The following is a 27,412-nucleotide window of genomic DNA, read 5'->3' as shown; positions in this document are numbered from 1 at the left end:
AATTTAAAGGATAAGATGAAACTACTGTAAACTCAAAGGAAACGCCAAGAGACCAGACACAGCTGTAGATATGAAAAAGACTGGCTGCTTTATTGTTATTGTGATGTTCTGTACAATCAAAAGAGAACTTAGGCGCTTACGGTAAAATTCCAATTTAGGATCACGTTCCCCTGCTCATACTGAGAGACACCGTCTAGTCAATCCTTGAACTCAGTCACAGTAGTCAAGATATTAATGCTAGCAGACATCTTCAAATCAACATGTTGGGTGGTTCTGTATTTACATACGTCATTTACAAAAATTGCACCTCTTAACATGTCTGACTACAGATATAAAAGAATTAACAGATGAGGATGAAGCAGCTGAAATGCATCAAACTGGTGAAGTTTGGGTACAGTTCAATACAAACAGCAACATGAGTGATGGGAAGATTCTGGGTTTAAATTACTGCATAAACACCGCTTTTTATAGCATTGTGATATAATGAAACAAATGAACTACTCTGCAAGTTCAAATGCATACACAAGACAAGATTATTCTTTTGGGCTTGTCTGACTGCAGGACAGTGTGTCTCAATATTTTTCCACTTCTATCAGTACCTCCCTGCATATCCTCAGGAGCCACAGTTTCAAACAGAGGGATTAGACCAACACATAAGCTTGTCCTGTGGTTGGGCTTATGTAGTTCAGTCTCGTTATTCATTAGAGAGTCCTGCAAGGAGAGAAAATAACATAGATAAGTAATTCAAGACAAGAGTAGCAATTAGCATCTTTAATTACTTTTTCTTTAATAGCCACAAGACACACAATATCATTTGCTATAACAAAATAAATGTGACTTTTTTCCCCCTCAAAATGAGATGAGATTGTTATAAAAAAGGATAATAATGGTCTACACAAACAATTTTATCATTCATCACAAGAGTTAATTTTACTGCACTCTTAAAAAGTTGTAATCAAGAGGTAGATATAGGTCTATTGTGGATAATTAATTTGTGGTATGCAATTTTCTTTTACCAATTCATTAATGATGCATTGTTCCTTTTCCCAGAATACCTTAAAATTAAAAATACTCTATTAATCTCTTTTTGTAAAAAAGGCCTGTTATAATTACTTGATATAATAAAAAATTAATACCTTTTTTCAAACAAATATAGTTTAGAGTTTGCACAGAAATATAATTGTGGGATTTTTAAGATATAGATACAGGTGGAAAGGTCATAAATGCATGAAACCTATTAATACTAATACATGGGATCACCAGCCGAGAAGATCTAGCATACGTTGCTGAGGCACACTGGCAAGGGGAAAGAAAATGAAAATAGCAGGTGAGCTAGAAGGTGCTTAGTCATGCCAGAGAAAATGACCCTGATGTCTTTAAAAATTTAACTTTTTGCTCAACTTTCTGATGAAAACTATTAATTCACTGATACTCACCTCTGTTAGGTTCTGCACTCCCAGCTTATATGCTTAAGCCTCTATACCCTCCCTGCCTCTTTCAGTTTGACCACTAGGTCTTCCACTGTCTCCACCTTCATCCCTGCCTGCCTCTGTGGAGGCTCCTCCACTTTCAACACCTCCAACCGTGAAGTCACGTCCACCCCCAAGTCTGCAGGCTTCACAGTAACAATCTTCTTCTTCTTGGCTTTCTGAAACAAGTTATGCACAAAGGGTGAATAAAATAATTACTCTTCTTTTTAACTACTTTATAGCAGGTTAGGTCTTAAAGGTAAACCCAGCAATTACAGTCAGAACCCGTCTCTAATCTTGTCCCAGAAATCAGCAACATGATCTTAATGACTTTTTAGCATCTTTCGTTTCTGAACATCATTTCAGCTGCTTACCATGATATTAGGCAGTGTGGCATATCTGGGGGTGTTGAGTCGAAGGTCTGCAGTGATCACTGCTGGTGTGTTGATCTTAATATGTTCCAGACCACCATCGATTTCTCTGACCAAATTAATCTTGTCTCCTTCCAAGGACACCTCTGATGCAAAGGTACCCTGCAATGTGAAGATACGTATAATTTCACAAAATAAATACATAAAAAAGAAATCACAGTAGGATCTCCCCTGGGAACTGTTCCTCTATTTTCATCTGCTACCCATTATATGGGACTCAGTTAATACCATCTGCTGGTTTGCTAGTGTAACTACAACTACAAATAATCTTGACTACAGGAGTAATGTATGTAACCCAAATTTATAAACAATTTTTGACATTTACATTACAATGTCTGTCTATCCAAGTGCCAAACCTGGACACTGTAAATAAGATTAAAATGCTCCGTTTTAACCAGCCAAAGGAGAACTTCACTCCATCTATCCAGGCAGCCTTTGACTTTGGATTTGTTGATATGTGCAGGACTACTGTGGATCTTACTGACGCAAACTAGTGTTTACCAACTTTGATAAGGTTAGTGAAGGCTATTGGGAACAGGAACATATCCTCTTATCATTACTGCTATACAACACCCACGAAGAAACAGAAAATCTACAAAAAAAGAAAAGAAAGAAAATAAACTGATACCTACATAATTATGGGGTCAAATATCTCAGTGCTACTATTTAAGGTAGTCTTACCTGAGGCCAGTCCAGTAAAGCTGCTGTCATCTGGCCAGTCTGATTGCAATCATCATCGATGGCCTATGAAATAAACACAAGTCCTTAATTACTTAACAGCAGTGCAAGTATTCTTTAGAGTACGCAAACTAAGAACGCAATTTGAGAGAGTGTGAGGAAAATAAACTGAAATCTTTAACCTGTTTGCCAAGGAGAATAAGCTGAGCATCCTCCTGTTTGGCAAGAGCTGCCAGGATCTTAGAGACCTGAAGGGGTCCCAGGTTTTCATAGTCTTTCCCACTCACATCTACATGAATGCCACGGTCAGCCCCCATGGCAAGGGCAGTACGGATGGTCTCCTGAGTTAGAAAAAACACATGTAAGAGAACTTATATTTTGGCTTGATGTTTGATGACAACCCTGAAATTATAATCGTTGATAACCTTAAACATATTAAAAGTACATTTATGTTAACATCATAATAATCACTTTCTGCTTACTGTGAGTCTGACAGGTTATATGCATGGGATTTCAAAAGTTCTTTTACATGTAAAATAATACACCTGAAAAAAAAAAAGTAGATAGATATCTATCTATCTATTAGGGGTGCAACGATATTCGTATCGATATTGAACCGTTCGATACAGTGCTTTCGGTTCGGTACGCATATGTGTCGAACAATACAAAATTTGTAATTTATTTTATCAACTTTCCTTCTGACGATGCTGTCTGTGTTGAGCGCTCAGTGAATCTGCGTTCGACTGCTCCGCCTAGGGTCGACAGTGCAGCCTAGGCGGAGTAGTCGAACGCAGATTCACTGAGCGCTCAACACAGACAGCATCGTCAGAAGGAAGAGCGCAGGGCAAGCTAGCGAGACAGAAGTTAAGCTCCCCTTACAACATGGACCTCCCCCATGGACCACCCTCATTCAGATCTGGCCTTTGGAATTATTTTGGTTTTCATGTGACGTATGACCCTGAAGGTAAGCGAGTCATGGACTAAAGTAAAACAGTATGTTGGATGTGCCATGCAATGCTCAATTACATGGGTGGGAACTAGTGTGTTAGCGCAGTTAGCTCGTTAACGTGTTGGCCGTCTAGCCCCATGCACGGGGCGATCGGCGGTAGCTCGTTAACGGAGATTTGCCGTGCTGTGGCGTTAAGGTCATTTCAACGAGATTAACCTGAAAGCACTAGTGGCAACACAACGAATATGACTGCACATTTACGCCGACATCATCCTAGTGCAAAGACAAGTGGAAGCAGAAAAAAAACAAGCAAGCATGCTACTAACTTTAGCCGAGTCATTTAGACAGCTGTTTAATATGCTGCTGAGAATATAGCCCAGAAGAAGCGGATAGTATAGCTTTTATTTTGGAAAGAGACATTTCTCTGTAATAAACTCTCTTTTCCAAAGATGAGTGATTCCTCAATCAGATACAGGGCTTGCAATATCGCTAGCCCGACGTCCCGGAGCTAGCGACTTTTTTCAGTCGGGCTACCAAAATCTATCTCTTCCCTGCCCGTCGGGCTTTTGTAGAAAGGAAAAATATATGTCAATGCTTCTGCATTCTTTCGGAAATGTAGCTGGGTAATTATGTCATTGGCATCGGTGAGCCACTGTCAATATGTGACGTATTGAAATTGCGTTTGAATTTGCGCTTGTTTTTTTGCTTTCACTTTGCAATCGTGCGAACTGTGTATAGAGAGCGACAGCACTGATCTGTGAGTGATGATAATTTGTGCACCAATTCCTCTGACATCGTCTTATTAATTGTTAGCTTACTATGCAAACATGACAAGTGAAATCTCCCGCAGCTTAAACATGTGAGAGGTTGATCGCGCAGAGAATCGCTGAGCTTATGTGAGTGCGTGTGTAAAAGCAGCAGGATATATATTTGACTACGATGACCTGGATGACTGAGAACCTTCACAGACAGATATATATTTTAGTTCTGCTGAGCCAAATAAGACAGGTCAGGGTGAAGAAGTGACAGCCAAAGAAAAGCTTACCACAAAACGGAGAAGTTATGACAAATCAGACTATAAGGCAAAAAGAAAGTGCAGCTTTATGGTTTCATGGACAAAAGAATTTCTGTGGCTGCAATATGACGAGCTAAATAACCAGGGCTGCACATAAGTGGTCCGCAGGTGCGCATTCGCTGTCAAAATAAAAAACACGCACAAGGGTTAGGGTTAAATTTAAAAACTGTACTTTTGAGTTAAAATATATATTTATAATTTTAATAAATGACAAATTAAAAAGGCATGAACATTTTTTTGTATCGAAAAAATATCGAACCGTGACACCAAAGTATCGAACCGAACCGAACCGTGAATTTTGTGTATCGTTGCACCCCTACTATCTATCTATCTATCTATCTATCTATCTATCTCTCTCTCTCAACTTGCAGCAGCTCCAAAAAACTCCAAAAAGCAGTTAACTTGCTAAATTACTGTCTCGCCCCAGCTCATTCACCTGCGACTGCTGTGGCCCACAGCTGACAGCCACAACCTCCTTAATAAGCTTCTTCTCCTTCAGCTTGACCGCCTCCTCTACAGCAATCTCACAGAAGGGGTTCATTGAGTGCTTAACGCCATCTGTCACCACGCCAGTGTTGTCTGGCTTCACACGGATCTGTGGAGAAACAAAACAATAACACGGGGTCACTACAGAGGAGCTAAATTAAAGAAACCTGTCAAACACAATGACAGAAGCTTAGAAATGAACCGAACCAATACAAGGTGTTAAAAAGGTAAATACATCTAGTGATGGATATTTAAACAGATTTAATCTAACTGGCAGAAAACCTTTAACTAATCTTATCTTTTTTAAAAATTGGTCTGAAATAACCAATTCTGACACCACTGGCATTGATGTGCTACTATAATCACTTCTACTCTTTTGGAAAGTCACAAAGGTAGCACTGTTGCTGGCACTGGGCAATAAGGCCTTGCTTTGGAGCTGCTGCGACTTCCATGCCAAATTGAGAAAAAGTATATACATCTCAAGGGACTGGGCAGGGTGTTGAGGAAAAGGTCTTCCACAATTGTGACCAGGATATTTGCAGTATATTAATGATTTTTTTATTGTCATTGTATGACAATAAAAAACATTAAATTAAATTAAAATTAAAATAAAAACATTAATAAAAAAATAAGAAAAACCTAGTGGCTTTAACATTTCTGTGAATGGACCCTGCCATAAAGTCAATATAATGCAACTTCACTTATACAGAACACTTACCAGTTAAAAATTCAATTCTTGCAGTAATCAGTCAGTCATATAAAACACGAGTGATAAAATATAAAATAACATCAGAACACTTACACTGACATTGTGGAGGACTATAAATACCTTGGAGTACACATTGACAATAAACTGGACTGGGCTAAAAACACCACAGCACTTTACAGGAAGGGCCAGAGTCGTCTCTATTTTTTGAGGCGACTGAGGTCCTTCAACATCTGCCAGAAAATGCTGAGGATTTTCTATGAGTCTGTTGTGGCCAGTGCGATCCTCTATGCTGTTGCATGCTGGGGGAGCAGGCTGAGGGTCGCAGATGCCAACAGACTTAATAAACTAATCCGTAAGGCCAGCAATGTTGTGGGGATGGAGCTGGACTCCCTCAAGGTGGTGTCGGAGAGGCGGATGCTGTCCAAGATAAAGACAATGTTGGATAACACCTCCCACCCACTCCATGACATGCTGGTCAGTCACAGGAGCACGTTCAGTGAGAGACTGAGATTACCGAAAAGCACCACTGAACGACACAGGAAATCATTCCTGCCTGTGGCCATCTCCCTGTACAACGCATCCACTTAACACACTGTTTGCTGCTACAACTACACATGTTTCTTTTCCAACTATTTATTTATGAGTGACTTATGTATGTATGTATGTATATATTGTACTATTCTTAGTTAGTGTATTGTCTGTCTTGTCTTAATGTTGGTTTAAAATGGAGCACTGTAACAAAAAATAATTTCCCCCAGGGATCAATAAAGTATTCTGATTCTGATTCTGATTAATCTGACATTGCAAGCACGCGTGGGCATTTCCCCAAACTGCACACAATTTAAAATGGGAAAAAAAATAAATAAAGCCAATGCTCTGAAAGTACTGACCTCTTCCTATCAGACCGCTGAAGATATAGTAATCATAGTCGCTTTAACACTGTGCGGATCCTGCTGAGAGCAGCTCAGGCAGGACTGTTCTTGCTGCAACATACACCAGCTAGTATTGCTTATTGATTATGGTGCTGTACCTCAACTGAAGGGTAATGTTAAACAGTCAAAAATATTCCCATTTGAATAACTGTTCCTGCAACATACACGCCTGGCTTACAAACTACTTTAAAATTTGGGAAAGTCACTGCCCAGTTTGCATGGAAGTTATGCCAGAGGTTCAAACAGACATGTTATACAACTTGCAAGAAGTCGTTTGCTGCCCTGCTAAACACAAACTCAGCTTCTCAGTATTGTGCATTAAATAAATGAATACATGAATTTGGCTAGAGACAAACAACTTATCTGTCAAAATAATATGACCGGTCAGTGGTGTGGTGTTGCTCTTGTTTCCACAACCAACTGACGATTTTAGGCTAACATTAGCTAGCAGAGCACAGAATGTCAAATAAGTGAGCAAAGAAAAATACCTTTAAAATCGCGAAAGAAAATAGGTAATTTGACCTAAGATATTACCTTAACTGCATAGTCAATGACACGCTTAACTCCGACGAGAACACGGCCAGACATTGTAGCTGAAACGTTTAAATATAACAGACAGCTAGCGTTACACAGTCACCGCAATGAACCTTCACTGAAGAAGCAGTCGGAATTATTTCAGGGTGAAACCAGAGGAGAGACTAAAGTGACCGCCCCCACTCTAGCCAATGAAATGTTGGCATTATCCAGCGTTGTAGGTTACGATTGGCTGTCGTGTGTAAGTTGGTTGCTAAACTCAACAAAAAGTCGCCGGTCGCCGCAATTTCGTTGATTGAATAACAGTTCGAACTTACTGCGATTGTTGCTGAATGACACTTATATCACTTCCATTACTATCGTAATGAATATCTTATTGATCAACTTGGTTAAAATGAGTGAATTACGATGAACCACATACTAATCACACGGTGCCCCACATATCTATGTAATAAACAAAACCCAGAGAAGAAGAGTTCCGCTTATATGGGGCAAAGGTCACGAATAACAGAGTGACATAATGACAATCATATTGAGTGTCAAAAAACGTTTTAACTCCACCTGATAGACGATAAGTCAGTGTACTCCTAGTGCCAGTCCCTGGCTAAATGGGTTGGGTTAGATCAAAAAGGTCATTCAACATAAAGTTTTACCAAATCAAGCATGCGGACCATTAAGAATGCTATTTACATGCAGGTTGCCATCAAGGTGCCAATAGAAACTGTGCTACTAGTGGCCGGAGACAAAGAAACAGGAGAGGGGAAGGCATGTTCAGAGCCAACAAGAGAGAAAGATAGGCGGGAATGAGTGCGTGATTGTGAAAGCGAAAGAGCTGGCTGATAATAATGAAGCGAAGGAAGGTAGATATATTGCGTTTAGAGGAGACCAGGTGGAAGGGAACGATGGCCAGACAGATGAGGTCAAGCAAGAGTCTCAGTGGACTATAACATTATAGTCTTAATGATAAAATTGTGAGAGAGTAAGGAGCAGGTGGAAGAGAGCCTGGAGAGGTGAAGGTCTGTTCTCGAGAGAAGAGGAGTGAACGTTTATAGAACTGAGATATAATATGTGTGTGAATAGGAGGAAAACAGGCATAACAGTGAAGTTGGTTGAGTTTAAATACCTAGGGTAAACCCAGTATTGGCATTATGGATAAGCCTTGGGGGTCCAGGCCTGCCCACTAAAGCCACTATGCCACCTCAGTTAAATTCTGCTAATAAACTTGAATTTATACAATTTGGTAATGAAAAACATAAAGACCAGTAACATCAGTAAATTATTGCATTGCAAACTCAATTTAATTATTCAGTTCACGGCAGTTTAGTAATTCTACGGGAATCATGTTAACCAGGAGGACACTGAGTGGATAGGCCTATGCAGGTCAGACTTTGGGAGGTACTTCTCATGTCTGTCTGACACCAAGAAAGATCATTCATCAGCTTGTGCATTTGGTTTTAAAGCATGACCCTACAAGAAAGCTGCAAAACAAATGGAAATGTGTTGAGGATATGTGCTCATCTGTCCTAGTGGATGGTGAGTTCACTGATCCCCCTTTGCATTTAGAGAAAATCTAGCTCCTGCTTTGTCTCTTATAAATGGCTACATTTCTCTGCATGTGTATTATGTGTGTACAGCTGTACACACATAATACAATGTATAACATGTATAACAATGTATGTATAACATGTATAACATATGTATAACGTATAAATAACATAATGGTGATTAGTGACAGAAGGATAGTAGCAAGAGTGAAAATTTACAAGTAAAATGTATAGTTTGGAGATGGTAGCACTGGCAAAAAGACAGGAGGCAGAGCTTAAGATGCAAATATTTACATTGGGAGTGACCAAAATGAACAGGATTAGAAATGTGTACATCAGAGGGACAGCTCAGGTTTTAGACACAAGGTTAGAGAGACATGGCTGAGATGGTTTGGACATGTGAAGAGGAGGGATAGTCCATGCATTGCACTAGGATGCTGAAGATAGAGCTGCCAGGCTGTTGGAAAAGAGGAAGACTACGGAGGAGGTTAATGGAGTTAAGGAGGATATGCATAGGGTAGTGTGGAAGAAGAGGAGGCTACAGATAGGGTGAGAAGTAGGCAGATAGTCTGCTGTGGGGACCTCTAAAGGGAGCAGAAGAAGGAAGAAATATGTGTGTCAGTTGTAAGTTTATCGTGTATCTGTCATGGCTCGCTGTGTGGCAGGCAGGATGAGGACCCAATCGCAAAAACTCACGGACTCAAGGGATAAACTCAAAATGCAGCTTTATTGCTGAACAGAAGATGATAGGCGATACAAAACTAGACTGGGGAAAAACTAACATAAAGCTCACCAAGGAACACAGGGAAATCCACTCAGCATGAGGGAGAACGCGACACAGAACTGAGGGAGACGCAGACATAAATACACAGAGGGTTAAGGAGGGAAGTGGGAGCACACGGGGAACACAGGTGACACTGATAATCATAACAAGACACGGCAGGAGTGAACACAACACTAACGGGAGACGGGCAAAGTAAAACAGGAAGTACAGAGGTTCAGACAGGAGGAGAGAGAGCACGGGGAGAACACAGACATAACGGGCTGGGGAAAACATAGAATAAAACACAAAGAGAGACGAGGGCTCATAAATACACAGAGGGGCACACAGGGGGTAAGAGTCACGAAGGGAAAACACTTAGGGAACAACACAACAGGGCAACTCAGGAAACATGGCCTAAGGAACGAAATACAAAAATACAAGGAACTAAGAATACTGGGCCCACATGGCCCAGGACCATGACAGTATCAGGTTGAGTTAAAAAGTTAGAAAAAAAACACACACACACACACAGACAAAATATTCAACTGTTTTAGCCTCCTACATATGGACATCACATTTTTGGGTTGTCTACCAAAATACAAAATTTGGCTCTTCAAGGGCCTGATATCCACTTACAAGGACATTATACTTGCCACTGTTCTATCGAAATTTAAAACGAATGTCCTCATATGTGGATCTTATTTTTCTCAGAAACAAAAATCAGGTATAAAAAAAAATCACGTAATTCTTTGTTTTTACATTCATCAGGTCCCAATCAGCCCAAATAGCAAAGATAAAGTAAAAATGCATGCCATAAAAGATTTCGTTTCTTAGGGGGTTAATATGTATAATATAATATGTCCAGTGTTCACTGAAAATGTGTTATTAGCACACTTGTTTTGCTTTACTTTCTTTCTTTCGACTTCAGTTTGTTTTGTTTTTCTTCTTTTGGCCCGCAATAATTAGTAAAATCGTGGAGGCAAAAATAAAAGAATAGTTTGAAATAATCTTCTAAGTTTATTTTGTTTTTTGTTATTAGAATACACTTAAATGCCACTTTGTACGCAAGTCTTGGTGTTAACGAAGACTAATGCGCTCATAAATAATAACAATGTGGCATTAATACCTTGCTGGTTCAGATCTGAGCCAGAACATCGTGCCACTCTCTCGCGCATTAATAATAATTTTTTTAAAAAAAGCTACGTGCATAAGTTACTTGTGGAGCCTGTTCGTTACTCCCAGGTCACCGACAGAGAAGCTTTTTGTTTGCATTTTAATTGGTTTGCAACACTCAGTGTCTTCCCCACGCTCTAGCTGATGTTAATTCGCACTTTTATGGTCACCGGTGGGGGTGAGAAACCGTAGCGAAACGTTATCGACCGTGGTCCCCGGCAAGCAGCAAATCCCTCCGGCGCGACAGCTGATCGAGAGGAGTTACCTCGGATCACCCAGCGACATCAGCAGCGGCCTCCATTTTAACTTCGACACCGAGCCGTACCTCACGTGTCCTGGGCTGTCTCTCTCACATGACCCGAGTGTTTGTTCCCGTGATCAGCACTTCCATCTCCGTCTGTGACACCGAATATCACTTTTTATTTCAACACTGATGGATATGCTTGAACAGAGTCTGGACACCGCAAGGTAACTCGGTCAAAATGGCTAACTGAAAGAAGCTAGCCGCAACATGCTATTTCACACAGCTAGTTTACGACGCTAACCAAGGCCTTACTTATAAAGTGTTGTCAAAACGAATTTGATGTGTAGACTACAGCTAAGTTAGCAACACAGGTGGACAACTCTTTAAGCGGTATAACTTGGTTATATCCAAGAATAGTAGTGTTCATAGTTAACAGCTAAGAGAGCTTAAGCTAGCTTTTAAAACAAATAACTATTCTCAGCCACTCTTGGTAAACCAAGGGCAGTTGCTGTGCTGTGTTTTTCATTATAATTGTCCTGCTGGCTGACTGACTTCCCAGACATCACTTGCCACCCCTTACGGTGAAGTGGAGGGTCAGTTATTACTTTCATTTAATACATTGATATATAATTTTCACAAACATTAGCTGGTTGCGTAGCTTCTAACAACTGAGGTATTTCTGTATCCGCTTTGCAGCCAAGAAAAACAAGAAGAGGAGGTTGTCCAGGGATCTGAAGGTAAGGATTTATTTACTAAGCGGTCTTTGATCACACTGTAGTTTTGTGTGCGTACACAATACTTTATAAAAAAAAAAAGCCACAAGCTCTTTCCTCAGTACACTTGCTTTTCTTTATGTGCTGCAACATTGAGCTTCGTTATTTGCAGCTACACTCGGGGCTTGTTAGCTGTTTAGTTACTTTTTCCATTCTAACTCCTGTTTCTTTATCCCCCTTTTCCCTTGAAGACGGAACAGGAGAAGAGCAGACAGCTGTTACAATAGCCAGTGTACCTCAGGCTGCAACATTTGGTGACCATAACATACAATATCAGTTCCGCACCGAGGGTGGGCAGGTAAGTAGTTAATGGATGGAAGTGTGGACACTACTGATTGTTGCTGTTTAATACCCATTTCAGAAAGCGTCTAAGTGTTCCTAATTGCATAAGGGCCTAGACAGTTAGAATAAATTGCCTCTGTTTAGCACTTATGAGAGTACACAAACAGCACAGAGTGGATAAATGTCCATGGGGTGTTTGTGCAGCACGATAATTACCAACTGAGAACTCTCAGCTGCATATTGATGGAGGTGGTTGAAAAGATGCTTGGACATATGGCAAACAACAGTGAGTGATTATATATGTTGAAGAACCATACTCCCGATGACAGTCCTTAATGTTTAGGCTTACATTTTCTTTTTATCTGATTGTTTTTCTTTTTCTGTGTGCTTTGACACCCTCCTCTATTACAAAGTCAGGAGGAAAGCACTCAGTAAATTCCCTGAAGGTATCAATGTTTATAGTCTTTTTTTTATAGCCTCAAAATTGACTGTTGACCTTTGTACAAAAGTGTCTCCTTCCTGTTCACTATGTGGTTTTCACACCACTGTTGGTCAGTGGTAAACAATGGGTCAGTAATGCCAGCATATACACTAAAAAAAGGTATTGTGACATTCATGTTGGTTTACCCTTACTGGGTGGTTTGCGCTGGAGGAAATTGAGTCAGTGATCCATGTGGTTCAGGCATAAACAAGACTAGTGTGAGCAATCATGTGATTTCAGTCTGGTCTGGGATTGGCATGAGACTGCTGTCACATGTCAGTCAGGAGGAAAGTCACATGATAGAGGGATACAAATACTGATTCTTCGAACAAACAAGCTCATTTTCCTTGCTATTTAAAATTAAATCAGGCGCATTCTGAAGCGTAAGCATATTGTGGGATGGTGAGATCAATGCACAAGTGAGGTTAGTACTGTAGTGTCAGGATACTAGGCTGAGCAGTACGGAAGCAACAGATATGATAAACAAATCAACAAGTCAGGTAAGGTGCTGTTTTATACACGGTATGATTGAATAATGCAAAAAAAAAATACATAGAGTAAGGATATAAATGGAGAAGCAACTAGTTGCTCTCTTTGTTTTCTTCTTATTCTCTCTTTTTACCCAAATTTGTTTTTCGTCTGTGCAGGTGACGTATCGTGTTGTCCAGGTGACTGACCAACACCTTGATGGAAGAGATGATGCAGGAGGAGCAGTGAGCGTTGTCTCAACAGCTGCATTCACCGGGGCTCCTCAAGCTGTGGCACAGGTATCAAAATTTTACACTTTTGACTGGACCAAAGGGAAACCACTAGTAGTTTAAACCGTTTTTTAAAGCTTGCTTTCTTTATTTACGTGTTAAAGGATAAGGTGGAAGTTAATTTCTGCGTATTTTCATTTGCAACAGTCTCACTGAAAACAACTAAAACCAGTGTTATTCTAATTTCTTTTGTTTCTTTGTACACGCTTGTCATGTTTTAAAACATCAAGTTTACAAATACTGTTAAAGACATGAAATATATCATGGATCAGTATATACATCTATTGGCTGAAAAGTAGGTATATGAAGTTATTACTGTCTCAGTAATATTATTTTAGCTATAAATTATGTCTGACAGTGCAGAGTGTGGCTGTAAGTAAGGCACACAGCCATGCTCTTGTGTTGGGTCATGTTTTTTTTTTTTTTTCCCCGCTTTATGTAATGTTTTATGCAGACCAACACTAACAAAGATTGCTGTCTATGAGTGAAACAAGATGGTGTAACCAGTTTTTGGTTTCAAGCTGGTAAAATAGTATCAACTTGCAGAAAGGTGTGTTGTTTTGGTTACTCCTAAAAACAATTATGCTTATTAGCAAATTGTGAACTGTTGTGAGTACTTTTGAGTACACAGATAAAGCTTTTTGCTTTATCTGTATATATAATTCAAAAACGTAAAGTTAAAAAAAAAAACGGTGTTGTATATCTATTATTATCAGTTATTCTCACCAGTTTTCCATATCACATCATCTCTACTTCACTGATTCACTGAAATTGCAGCAGCGGGTGTAATTTCTCTAAGCTTGCCAAGATGGAAAAATAGTCTAAAGAGTGAATTGTGTGCCCGAATATAATATCTAGTCAACACAAAGTGAGTCACATAGGTGTATAGTTTCAATGTGTGTAGTGCCAATAGTTGTTGCACAAGAACTGCAGTAACAGTCGGAGCACAGTTTGAGCTAAAAATATGCAATTTTTCTAGCAAGAACAGACCAAATTTGTTTTCATTAGTGCTATACTGATGGCTTTACTGACCTTGCTATTATCCCTGCTAACAAGATCACTGCTGCTTCTTTGCCTCCCTTTATCCTAGCTGTCAAATGGAACTGTGTCTTGCTTGGGGGGGTTTAGCAGGGATACCAGTATTGAGTCTGACAGAGGATGAGGTGTGCGTTTACCTGCTGTGACTGCTCCATTGCTGCTTGTTCATGGCTCTCCTCTGTCTCTCTCTTATCTGTCACAGGCTGTGATCCAGAACCCTTTCAGTAATGGAGGAAGCCCAGCAGGAGAGGCAGTGGGAGGGGAGACCCGCTTCGCTTACTTCCCCGCAACTGCGGTGAGCGACGGGACTGTGTCTGTGCAGGCCGCCACGGACCCCACACTCACACAGGCAGGGGGTGAGTCAGTTCTCACACCTAATTTGGGCTGGGGCTTATCACAGTGCTGCAGAGCTAATTAAGCTATTATTTTCAGTGACAAACAGAAGTGTGTTTTGAAGTACCTTAAGGAGAGAATAGCTGTCCTTTTTTTTTTTTTTTATTAGTGAAACACGATCCTGACAGTTTGAGCTGATAACAAAGAAATCAGGGCCATTTACAGCAGATACAAAGAATAAGCAATATATCTAATCCCTCCCTGTTGAGATAAATTATCTATGCTGAGCCTCTAAATATCAATATTTTCATTCTCTATGTAGCTTTTATAAATAGATTTCCTCACCAGCTTGGGTGACTAACCCACGAATCCCATTGGTGGTGCTTTATATGACAAAATTGGGTGAAGTAATACATGTTCAATTCATATTTACATATGTTCACTAACATATATTTGGTGAGGAAGAAGCAAAGCAATCCAAAGATGATAATGACAATTGCACTTGCTTTTATATATATATATATATTTTTTTTTTTTTTACACATGATAAACCTAAATATGTGTTGCAGAATCAATTTGCTCTGTGATTCCTTCCCCCCCATTTGGATATTTTTGATCAGTAAGTTATTTTAAAATATAATTTATGATGCTGGAGAACGCAGTTTTCTCCAACTGTGAATCAGCAATTTTCAAGGGTCATTAGATCTTTATTAAAGTTGTAATAATTATGAGAAATATTTTAAATTGCACATACCCAGCAGCTCATTTTAATCTGTTTCAGATTCCTAACTTGGTAATGTGATGGAAACATTTTTTGCCATGACTAGAGTTTGCCTCCTCCAAGTCAAATATTATCAGACGCCAAAATTAAATTTGCCATGCTTACCATGTTTACTTGTTTACTTCATGTCACATGTCTTCCTATTCTGCTTCTCTTCCTCTTTCCTACCATATGCCATCATCTGGCTGTACTACCCGTCCTTGTGGTTTTATGCTGGTTGTCCAGGTCAGGCTATCATTGGCTGAAGCTGTGTTCGCTGAGCGCTGTAAGTGCTCAGTTGACCTAGAGAACAAGATCTAGGCTTTAATGCTTTTTTTTTTTTTTTAAACTAAAAAATAAACAAAACAAAAAACTGCCATCTACCTATTATGGATTATTCCGCTAGAACTAGCAAGAACACTGTTACTGCTGGCTGGCAGTTGACTGTTGGATGGTCATTATTTGTCTTCAGGATTGTTATGAAAGAGTCGAACATTGTGGGTCTCTAAGGATTTTATGTAGGAGAATGTACAGCCTGGACAGGAGTTATTGTAGGAACTTGTAATTCATCACCCAGTGTTCCTGCTGCTGGCGGTGCTTCTTGCTGTCATTTTGGCCCAGACTTGGGGTCTAAAAATGCTTGAAACTGGGATTCAACGTATCTCCAACATAAATCTATAGACCCAAGGCTGAAAGAGACAGTTCAAGTGCCACATTTAAGATTTTAGCCCTATACCTCATACGATATCATATTGTCCACAATAATTTTGGTATAACTATTTGCGATACATAAAAGTGTCTCGTCTTGATAAATATAGCATTTATGTTTGCTAGGGTACACAACAAGTCCAAGCATGTCTTAGACTGAGAACTACATGTTAGCCTCCAGTGATGATTTAGTGACCAATGCTTTGCAAAATACACAAGAAAACAGTTCACCCTAAAAGTAGAAACAGCAAATTTGTTTCACCACTTGAAGCAAAGGGCATACAACCAGGCTATGAAGAAGATGCTAGCTGACACAAAAATAAACAAATGCAGCTATTACTCTAGTTGCATTTGGTATGACTGGAAAAGCAAGCATTGCATGAAAATTACTCATGTGTTACATGGTAGAAAAGTAGGGCACTAAGCAGTTGTTTAAAAAGCTCCAAGCAAAATCCAAAATTCTGGATAAAAAATATTGTTAAATTTCAATTTTATTATGTGCTCTTAACTAAAAATGTAAATCTGTTTTTGTGCGTTGGAAGAAAAATACCACAAAAACAATTAAATGTAACTCTCGCTCATTGTCTCACTTACCACTAATACGTATAATAAATTACAGCTTTGTAATTTAATAAACTGGAATTACACAGTTCCACAAAAACAATTAAGTGTAACAGTGCAGGCTGCTAAAGTGTGGCTGGTTTAAGTTGCTTTTTTGTTAAACTAAAATGTTAGACAGTTATATTTTATTTTACCTAAAAGGAAAAAAGCGTGGAGAATTCCCTTCATTTTGTTTGCACTAATAAATGCTGCTGCCTGCAAGCTGCAATCACCAATAAAATGTTCAATATTTTTCTTCTGTGTCATCAAAAATAACATTTCCTTGAACTACTGTGATATAATTTTGAGACTACATCACCCACCCCTAATATCCAATGTGACCTTACATTATGCATTGTTTGTGTCTTCTTGAGAGAGATGGATACTTTGGACACATAGAAATAAGACAATATTTTGCTGACTATAACATACATATGGATGTATGTAGTAGTTTGTGGCAGCAAAACTACACAAACAAGTAGCAGGCACATGGCACTGAAACTTTCATAGTAAAAGAACAAAAAATGATTTACTTTTTTCTGTTATTTTGTAATCCAACTCATAAACATGATTAAAAAACACAAAAATGAAATGAGTTTAAAACCCCACCTGAGCTCAGTCACGCTCCAGTAAAACACCTATGTAGAGGCACATCTGGGGTCACACAAGGTCATTGCATTGATTCCTTAAATCATTAGGTTTCTTTGATGTAGCTCATCCATTGCTAATTACAGACATAGCTTGTCAAGCTCATGCAGCACATCCACACACACACTGCTTTTCTCTCTCGTTGAGCATTGTGTGTCTACTTCCATCACATGACTTAAACCCACAGAAGTCAGATACCCTTAAGGCCATATCAGTTGATGCACCTCAGCTGTAACTTGTATAATAGGCTCGGCTAGGTGCAGCTTTAAGAGTGAGATTGGAGCCAAAGTGTTAATGCAGTTTGATATAAAAAGCAAAGCACTTAATGTGCATTGAGCATCTTAAAACATTAAGACGTGGCCTCATTCAGAGGGAGCATCTGCAGTCTGCTTTAGCAGCAGATTGGAAAGCCAGAGTGCCTGGTTAAAAGACTGAATGTACCTTGCTGTTTTCATCTGAGAAATACTGATTTTCTTGTGTGTTTTCTGTTAGTGACTGATTCTGCGTTTTAGTCCTTGATCACATTCTTTGAAATAGAAATAACTACAGGCTGAATGTCTGTGTCAAGACCTGTTATTTGGGAAGGTTTTCTGTGAGAGGACCTTCATTTTTTGTGGATAGTTTTTGTTTTTGTTTTTTTTGTGGCAGAAAATTGTGTTGCTCATTTTGTTTGTCAGGCCAGGTCTGCCATCTTGCTGACCCAGATGACAAGATTAGGTGGCTTAAGATAAAATAAGTGGATTTATTTCTTGATGATGTTTTGGCTCTTGAATGAATATGGTATGGATGAGTAGTGTTAGTAGAATATTCTTCTGTCTACATCTTGATTGTACATGAGAGTTGAGCCTGTTTCTACACAGTTGGCACAGTTGCATCCTTACAAGAAATTTCGGGGTTCCACTTTGCTAGTTGGCTTAAGGATTTCTGTGTTATTTTATCGTTGTGCCAGATGTGGCTTTTCTCTACTTTCCTCCCACAGTTTAATGACATGCACGTTAGGTCAGTCGGTGATTCTGAATTAGTCGTAGGTGTGCATGTGAGTTTAAATGGTTGCCTGGCTCTTTGTGTTAGCCCTGTGTTGAGCTGGCAACTTGTCCCTGCCTGTTGTCCAATTTCAGCTGGGACAAGCTCCAGCCACCTTCCCCTGGATCCTCGTTGGATAAGCACTTAAAAAATTTAATGAATCAAGTCAGTCTTCTGTGAAATGTTGAGCTGTCTTACTCTTCATTGTTGACTGATTACACCTGTGCCTTCCACAGGTCAGTTTTATGTGATGATGACCCCTCCTGATGTCATTCAGACAGGCACACCACGAACCATTGCCCCACGAACACAGCCATACCCTGCGTAAGTATCATCTCTGTCATCTGCTGTTTATGTGATGGAAACAATATTGCCAGTGCAGCTTGAGACACATAAAACTAGGCATGTTTTAATTTCAGTGGAGTTTAAAAGTAGATTTAATGACAAAAGCTGTTAAATACATCTAATATCATAATAATAAAGTTACTATGATAGGTTTCAGTTAATTTTGATAAGGGCTTTACGCATTTATTGCAGCAATAAATGATTTGTGTTTAGCAGTGTGGCTCTGCTCTCTTAATGCTTCAGAGTGCATCTCTACAAAACACATCCTTTCAAGAAATGGTATCCATCAGAGTCTGAATTAGTACTGTCATAACAACGAGGGCATAGATTATCATTAAAAGATAAATATAACAGCAATATAAAAAAAATTGTTGCACTTTTTCAAAAAGCCTCTAAGATTGTGATGCATTGAAAAGGCAATAAAGTCTTATTTAACATAGCAAGATGTTCATTTTGTGAATTATCATTCCTGTTTTAAGGTATACAGTAAAGCAGTGTATGTTTCAACCGTGTGACTAAAAAGGGTTGCTGCTGTGTTGGTTTTGGAGTCAGATCTACCCCTTTCTCATACATCTAGTTTCAAAAAGCCAAGATATTGATCCGCAAAATGCTCGAATCGAGGTGGCAGAACAGAAGCTAAAAAATGAAAGGGTGAATATGTCGTAATAAGCCGTTTAAAATAGTTTCCTAAATTCAGAGTTTAAATGAGATGTATTTTCAAAATCAGTATTTAGCACGCTATAACTGTAACTGCTAATGCAAGAGGGGAGTGTAGAAGTAGAGGGGGTTAAACTGCAATGCAGCAGATTGGAATGATGTATTAGTAGTAATCTATCTGAGCAAAAGAGAATTGTCTCATATGAATGAATGTTCTATTCAAACATGACTGAAAGACTACTGTGACGTCCATTTGAACAACTGCAAGGCTCAAATTTCTCAGCCTTGCTGCCACTGCTGTTTTCTTTTACTCAAGGCTGTTTTTCTGCCCAGGTAATCTCTCTTGTGTTCACCCCGAGTTCATGGTTATGATTGATTTTTAAGGATTTCTTTTTTTCTTTTTTTAGCACATGGTAGCCACACATCTTTTTTTTTTTCTTTTTTTTTTAACCTTTCGAACTCTCATACTGTTTATCGCTAAAATTCACAACGTGCATTATTCTAATCATGCATCAAAGGGATCCATCTCAGACTCTCCAACTGTTAGCCACATGCTGGTGATTGCTGTTATTAAGATCATCAGCAGGCTCACCTGAGCAAAGGGTTTTAATTTTAATTGCATGCGAACCAAGCTGGTTTTGGCCTACTACTGATTTTTATTCAGAAAAGGGAATTTAAACAAGCTTTATTTATTTATTTCATGGTTCATTTGAGTGCCAAAACACACCGGCACAAGAGCCATAGCCCTGTGAGATTCAAGGCTCATGAATGTCGGCTAGGTTTTGTTTTTTTGTTTTGTTTTGTTTTTTTTGTACCCTGTTTGGTACGAGCCAGTTTTTTGCCTGGTTGGTCACTTAAAAATTAACACATGACCCAATTTCAAATTGAGTTAGCTCCGAACCTAAATGAATATTCCTCTGATTTCATCCAGGCCTATACTTAACCTTTAACTCGTGAAAGTGATGGGATTGTGGTCAATCAGATAACACTGCTATAAGGAGAATAGCAACCAGGATACAGCACTTTATCTTCTATTTATCTTCTATCTAAGCTGTTTTTTTACATTTCATTTCTCATTTATTTATTTATGTGTTTATTTATTTATTTTTCCAAGAACTAGAGATTATTTTTTTGTTCTTCTGTTCAGGACACATTTAAGGGGAGTTGTGACTTATTTGTACATGAATAATTTATGATTTTCAGTGACTTCAAATAGAATTATATTTACATGTAAAGTGATGAACCGTGACGTTTTCGTTGGCATGTGAGCAAAGTGAATGAAAACTACCCAACCTATCTGCCATTCACAGAGATGAAAACGAGCTGCTGCAACATGAAGTTTTAAACTGGTGAGGACAGTTTCCACATTTCTCCCCACTCCTCTTACAGCAAATGAACTAATCAAATTAGATCACAAGAAGCAAAGAAGCACACAAACCTCTGCCCTTCACTTTTCTCCACCCCTCCCTTCCTCCCTGGTGATTCTCCCTGCTCTTGATGTGTGAGACACAGATGTAGCAATTTTTCAGTGCTGACCCTGATCCATTGTTGTTAGTACTGCTTGTGGCAAATGTATTTTTCCATTAGGACCTAGAAATCAGGTCATTGTTCTCCATCTGGAAACAAATGGCTCACTCCACACTTTTATTTTAGTATAATTTTCAAAGTGTCCTTTGTTGTAGCCATTTGAGTTTGGTTCTCTTTCAGCCTAGTTTTAAAGTTGGTCATAAAACTATATGGACAGCATTTGCTCTTTAAGTGCATTTTGTTGATATGACAGGGCTATTGAGATAAATTGAGCCAATGGAAGCCATGTGCTTTCACTTGGAACATCTACTTTCAAAATAAGTAGTTATTTGTGACTAACTAGCTAATAATCACAAATTTTTGTGCTCATTTTTTTGAGACAATGACAGTAATATACACAGGATCTTTTTTTTTTTTTTTCTTTTTTTTTAATGTAATTATTATTATTTTATTTTTTTTAGAATTATTTTTCTGAACTCATCCATCGAGGTGATCTGAATCTCAGCCTGCAGTCTCTTGTTTTTCACTGTGTAATTTAATGAAATATTGTCAAGGCCATGGCTTGGTGACATAAAAGCAAAACTTTGGAAGAGGGTGGAGAGTGGAGGTGCATTGGTAAATGATTACATTTGTCATTTTAAAGATCAATAAAAAATTGTGCAGATCTTTTTTGTTTTATACATGCTGTATTCAACATATGGAAAGTCTTCTACCAGAGGAAACATACTCATAATTTTTGGGGTTTCTCTGGCAGCCTTTACTCTCGGGGGCACTTAAAAGAGGTGTGCAGGGAAAAAACATTCCTCTAGGCATGTACATTTAGTTATTCAAACCGCCATCCACATATTTTAACACTTTGCCTAAGAGTACTGTTTGGCTGCTGAATCCATTATACAGCTGAAATCCCATTAAGATGTGTTGAGATACATGTGAGAGAGCCGTTTGGCTTAGCTGACTATCTCAAACGAAGCTATCAGCAGTCAAGTTGTGTTGATTGGACACAAATTCTCTGCAGTAGACTAGAAAAGATTTGTTTTAAGAAAGACAATGAAGACAAACAACCTCATTGGTCATTTATTACGTCACACAAATTGCAGGCAAAATTGCAGTGGCAATAAGGAGTAGTTTAATTTATTCTCAGAATTTTGTAGTCCCCGGTGTTCAATTAGTGAAACCAACACTTGGTTGTACAGCTATCAACCACAGCTTTAAACCTAGTTGAAAGGAATAACATTGATTACCTTTTTATAATGTAATGCTCTGTCAGGACATCCCGGGTCCTGCCTTTTATGTGGCAGGTGCCCTCAGTGTACACTAGACCACATTTGATTATGTGTGAGTGTGTTATTGGTCTCTTCATGCCATGGTGGGTGGTATGATAAGTCTCCTTGTCACGTCTCTGAGACTTAATTAACTGAATCCTGGGGGAGGTTGCAAAGACAAGAGACAGTTGTGTCATTAGGTGTACACCCCAACTTCAGTAAGCAGCATCTGGTTTTCTACAGTGTTGTAATTTTACAGCATAATAAAGCATTGCACTTCCTCCAGGCCACACCTGGGAAGAGGACAGCCAGCTAAAGTAAGGAGGCTAGCTGATTCTCAGTATTCCAGACAAGGCAGCTTGGCTCAAGGCTGCAGGCGTCAGGACTGCATATGTGACCTCATAGGGCTGTGCATCATTTAATATTTCTACCAAAGGCACTAACCATCTTCAGAGGCTCATTTTAAATGGCAATAACAATAGGCTTGAATTTAAAGATAACAGTGAAGAATGGTTTTTAATAGGCAAAGGATTTGGAGGATTGGATTGGATTTGTGTCCGATTGTATGGAGCGCAGAGATGGGAGATATTGTAGTGCATGAAAAGTGTTTTATTTCCTGTCTATCTGCAGGAAAATGGATGGACCCCGAACACCAAGAGATGAAAGGAGAAGAGCACAACATAATGAAGGTGGGTAATTAGTCATGATTGTGGCTTTTGATTTCATCAGACAGTCTTAACACAATGCCGTGTGGTGCCTAAATGGAACATTTTTTGATGAAAGAAAATCACTAAGCCCTCACAAAATATTCTGTTAAGAGTAAAAAAAAAAAACAGCATATAATTTTGACCAGCCACTAGAGGTTGCTGTTGAGCTGTCAAAATCAGTCAGGAATGTCGGTACTGACGAGATCCGGCAGATGAAAACCTTGTTTTGTAAATCAGAATGACCTGTGATCTTTTACTGTAGCTTAAATTAGAAATCTGGAAATGTGGCTTGTATGCATATACTCCTTTTAAAAACAGTTCTTCTTTCATCTCTGTTCATCAGTCGAAAGACGGCGAAGAGACAAGATCAACAACTGGATTGTCACACTTTCCAAGATTATCCCAGACTGCAGTATGGATAGCACCAAAACCGGAGCAGTAAGCAGTTTGTTTGTCTTTTAAATTTGCGCTTGACTCATTAATACTCTATAAAAATTATATTTATCACAGTAATTATATTTCTTTTTTTTTTTTTTAAACTGTGACAATGCCTCTGTATTTATAGAGCAAAGGAGGCATCCTGTCTAAAGCTTGTGACTATATTCGTGAGCTGAGGCAAAGCAACCAGAGGCTGCAAGAGAGTCTGAAGGAAGTGGAGAGGATACAAATGGACAATGAGTTGTGCAGACAGCAGGTATGAATATCAGCCTTTGCTCTAGGCTGCAAATGGGGCATCAAGCGAAGTTTCCGTGACTTTGGTAATGTGTAAAGAAGGGCTATGAATGATAATTCAGAGTCCTCCTTTGAGGTGGTTGGGTGTAGCAGATAAATAAACTTGCGCATAATAAGGCCGGCATAGTGGGCTTCATATGTGGCTGTGAAGATTGCCACTGCATTGAATAGATTAGTTTGCTTTATAATTCAATGCAACATTCTTTCACTTAAGTCTCAGAAGCATGAAATCCACCTAGCCCCATATGCATCTTCATTTCTCTGAAACAAACCCCCTGAGACTTCAGGCTGCATAGCTGATCATCACAGCCTGACAAAGTGGATCAAAGAATTTGCACTCAGATAATGAGAAGTGTTACCTGAAATCAGTGCTTTGAGAGACTGTGGGAATAATATACACAGGGGTTGTGTGAGAACTAAGTGCATGCTAATGCACTCAAAAGTATTGTGAAATCTTGCAGCTCTGAGTCTCTTGCTTGAATCTTGGGTCTGCAAGCGATTCAGTGATATATTCTTATTCAGATGCTCAAAGCTGAATATCCTTCCTCAGTCCCTCAGTGGGGAGGCAATGAATTCAGGATTCACCCAGGGGAAATGTAGCAGAGATGACATACCTCAAGATTTGATAATCCAGTTGGTTGTGGGCATCAGTGTTTTACAGGGTCTACACACGCTGCTCTCTAATCTCAGGGATTGCATAGTCCTGTGTATACATTAGTCAGCTCTTAGTTTTCAAAGGAAAAAGTTTGGTCAGTAAAGTTAAGGCTGTATTTTGCTGTGGAGAATGTTGTGGATGATGCATTTTTTTCTTCTTTGGTTTAAGATTGAAGAGCTGAAAAATGAAAACGCATTGCTCCGAGCGCAACTCCAGCAGCACGGCATCGAAATGGTTGGAGAAACGCCACCACAGTGAATGAAACCAAAAGAGCAGCGCAGGGCACACCCACTCAGACATATAACTGACACAGTGGGAAACAACGCAAGAAAAAAAAAAACGAGAGACTTTATGGAGAATCACTTTCTTTTTAGTGAATGCATCCTCCCCTGGGTTCCCAGGTTGTGAACCCTTCACTAGCCGATTTTGGCTGCACTTGACTTTTCCAATCGTATTGAGATAACCACCCGCTGCAGCTGAGTAGAAATGTGCTCCAAGAAAAGATGCCCACTCACCTTTATCAGGGTGCTTTACTGTAGGACTAGCTATGAAAGAGACCCTCTGCTGCCCTTCTTTATTTGTATTTATGTAGCTTCATTCATGGACTACGATGTTTGGCAATTATTTCTTTCCTTCCCAAACCCTTTCCCTCGTTATTAATTTTGACTTACTTCATGCTTTTATTCTGTTTGTGTTTTTGAGTTCTGTATTAATATTTTGTTTTTAGCCCCTTTAATTTATTAGTCTGTTTGCTGACAGAAGCCTTGATGGAGACCCGTTACGATGAAATTTATGCATCCAGTGAAGCCGACATCAAAGTATGAAAAACATGATTCTACAGACAGAAATAATGTGACACACATAGCTTACCTAGACCCAAAGACAAACAAGAATCTGTGCTTGCTGATGATTCTGGGCTGATTTATGTAAATATGGCCTCTCATGTTTTAATACAGATGTTACAGAATGTTAAAGCAGATTATCTCTGGGAGTAAACAATCAATAACTCATTAGTTCCATGCTGGCAATTGTCAAAACAATTACAACAAAGTGTGTGCAATCTATGAAGTTCAGTTTGCTGAGGCTAAAATGTGGTTTACTTGAAGTGTTGGGCATTTGCTGGTGAAGTGGTATTTAAATACAAAGTGAAATGTTAGAATGTGGAACATGCAGACACGTCAAACTTCATGTTGTGGAGAGGTGAGCGGTGCAAATCCCAACTTTTGCCACATATTTAGGTACTGTGGGTTTTGTTTTCATCCTTTGTCGGGTGACTTACCTGTGTCCCAGTACATGCAAGAATAATCCCCATGTTTCATTTCAAGCTGTTTGCTCTATTTTGGTATTGCAACACTTCAAATGGAGCTCAACGCACAAGGGGGTGGGGGGCACCCTGGAGAGCAGTGCTCAAAGACTTTGCTCACTATAGAAAATGAGTACACGGAAATTCTGTGTTGCAGTTCTTAGTTGAGCATGACTCATTCTCTACGAAAAGACTAAATAGTTTGCATGCGGGTAACTTGGAAACGATCTTACATATTTCTCCACCCACGCAGGCAAACAATAAGTAAACTGTAATTGGTTGTACAAACAGCAAAAGGCAACATTAATGTTGCTGAAGGTTTTGTGAATGAATATAAATGATGTGTTTTGGGGTTTTTTTTTGTTTGTTTGTTTGTTTGTTTTTTTCCCACTTGGGAAAATGTGAGTGGAAGAAAGATGTCAAACTTCACTTAATAGAGCACGATTGCTTCTCCTTGTATCAACAGCTCAGGATCCAGCAAAGAAAAACCAACACTCAGACCCCTGGCAAAATTGGCTATCACATTTTAATATCTCAGACTTGCTTGTGCTTTTAAAAGTGCTGTTCTGCTGCAACAACTGGATTCAAACCTGGGCGATATAGTGCAAGTGTCTGGTCTATCAAATGAGGCTCCTAGCCAAAGTCGAATGATAGATGTTTTGCAGTAGATTTTTTTTTTTCTTTACACCTCAGTGAGGAGAGACGTGAATGTGAAGAAATGAGTACTGCTTAAAAGATGGTTGATCAGAAATCAAAGGTCATTCGTGGCTAACTTTTTTTTTTTTCTTGCATTTCTTTTTTTGAAATGGCAAAAGGAAGAAAAAATCCTCTTTTCCTCTGTGTAGCAGCCTCACTGTTCTCAGGTTAGAGACATGTTTTCTAAGCAAAATGGTGGAAAATAAAACTTTCACAATCTAAACATCTTTGTCTGTGGATCATCGTTTACCAGATCTTGGGAAAAGCTGAATATATATTTTTATTTCCATCCGCCCAGTAGCATTGCATATTATTATATACATTATTATAAGATTCATTGTAATTTAAGACACTGATTTCCCTTTACCTTTTATTCTTAAATACATTTGCTCTAATTAAACCTAATCATCCCATTGATGTGTTAAAATTCAATGAAAACTAACCTGATTATGACTGTAAAATAAGTTCAATCCTTCTTTTTTTTTTCTTTTTCTTTTTTTAAAATTAATTATCTAGAATTACTTGTCCCTAACATAGACATAGTAGGCTATCATTTTTGGCTATCAAATCAATAAGTCAACACAGTTTACATAAAAGAGTGGGTGTGACCTGTAGGAAACAGCCGGGTCTACACGCAGCCGAGTGGGATATTTAATATTTTAATGAAGTAAAATGAAAACAGCTTCAAACTAAAATCAGCACGACTGCTACGGGAAAAGCAGCTGTATAGGTTTTAAAATGTGGTACACTATGTTTGGACAAAAAAAATTGCTGTGGTTTGTTTAGCTTTGACAGCGCTATATTTATAAAGTCTATGTTGAGCCAGGAAGAAAAGCCAGCAAAAATACTGACTGTGCAAATGAAGCGGCCTATCACTATCACAGGAGGACCACAACCATGTATTTAGTTAAATTAGTGTGCAACTTGAATAAAAGGTATTTGTGTGAGATGTAAGACAATTTTAGCTGGTTTGTTTTAGATGCAACCCTGATGGTGTTAAACAGCTGGAGAGCTGCTGATTCATAGTACACACCCCAAGCCTGTTTAGTGTGCTTTCTTCCAAATGATTAATATACAATGTGCATGTCTCACCATGCATGCAGCCTGTTGCTCCTATTATTTTTTTCTTTAATCTCT

The 27,412-nt window shown here is 39.0% G+C and overlaps 3 protein-coding genes across 5 annotated transcripts in view; 1 reads left to right on the top strand and 2 right to left on the bottom strand.

The window, feature by feature from the left end:
• The window catches only part of LOC308405712 (histone H1-like), a 160,907-nt gene that overhangs the window by 94,835 nt on the left and 38,660 nt on the right, over positions 1–27,412 (bottom strand). The gene's annotated exons all lie outside the window — the stretch shown is intronic.
• On the bottom strand, positions 64–7,422 carry etfb (electron transfer flavoprotein subunit beta). Its single transcript, XM_080896991.1, has 7 exons — positions 7,264–7,422; positions 5,039–5,197; positions 2,761–2,919; positions 2,582–2,644; positions 1,844–2,002; positions 1,437–1,648; positions 64–711 (listed from the first exon to the last, which is right to left on the bottom strand). The coding sequence occupies exons 1-6, from the start codon at positions 7,315–7,317 to the stop codon at positions 1,478–1,480; spliced, it is 765 nt and encodes a 254-aa protein (XP_080753117.1). The 5' UTR covers positions 7,318–7,422; the 3' UTR covers positions 64–711; positions 1,437–1,477.
• On the top strand, positions 9,568–25,935 carry usf2l (upstream transcription factor 2, c-fos interacting-like). 3 transcript variants are annotated; one of them, XM_080897486.1, is made up of 11 exons: positions 9,568–11,211; positions 11,684–11,724; positions 11,952–12,058; positions 13,171–13,290; positions 14,522–14,675; positions 18,628–18,715; positions 20,704–20,742; positions 22,813–22,871; positions 23,233–23,327; positions 23,455–23,583; positions 24,445–25,935. In XM_080897486.1, the coding sequence occupies exons 1-11, from the start codon at positions 11,177–11,179 to the stop codon at positions 24,532–24,534; spliced, it is 957 nt and encodes a 318-aa protein (XP_080753612.1). In that variant the 5' UTR covers positions 9,568–11,176; the 3' UTR covers positions 24,535–25,935. The 3 variants fall into 3 exon arrangements, with proteins under 3 accessions (XP_080753612.1, XP_080753613.1, XP_080753614.1); XM_080897487.1 differs by lacking the exon at positions 20,704–20,742 and having other exon boundaries at positions 9,569–11,211; XM_080897488.1 differs by lacking the exons at positions 9,568–11,211; positions 11,684–11,724; positions 11,952–12,058 and adding an exon at positions 12,767–13,023.

The sequence above is a fragment of the Rhamphochromis sp. 'chilingali' genome, assembly GCF_963969265.1.
Source record: "Rhamphochromis sp. 'chilingali' genome assembly, chromosome: 11".
NCBI lineage: Eukaryota > Metazoa > Chordata > Actinopteri > Cichliformes > Cichlidae > Rhamphochromis > Rhamphochromis sp. 'chilingali'.
This window is presented reverse-complemented; position numbering and strand designations above follow the sequence as displayed.

Excerpts from the sequence above, each read along its gene's own strand:
- etfb (XM_080896991.1), bottom strand. The coding sequence starts at position 7,317 with ATGTCTGGCCGTGTTCTCGTCGGAGTTAAGCGTGTCATTGACTATGCA. Across the intron at positions 2,645-2,760 it reads TTATTCTCCTTGGCAAACAG|GCCATCGATGATGATTGCAA; the intron begins GTTAAAGATTTC and ends TTTATTTCATAG. Across the intron at positions 2,003-2,581 it reads CTTTACTGGACTGGCCTCAG|GGTACCTTTGCATCAGAGGT; the intron begins GTAAGACTACCT and ends TTCACATTGCAG.
- usf2l (XM_080897486.1), top strand. The coding sequence starts at position 11,177 with ATGGATATGCTTGAACAGAGTCTGGACACCGCAAG. Across the intron at positions 13,291-14,521 it reads CTCCTCAAGCTGTGGCACAG|GCTGTGATCCAGAACCCTTT; the intron begins GTATCAAAATTT and ends TATCTGTCACAG. Across the intron at positions 14,676-18,627 it reads CACACTCACACAGGCAGGGG|GTCAGTTTTATGTGATGATG; the intron begins GTGAGTCAGTTC and ends TGCCTTCCACAG.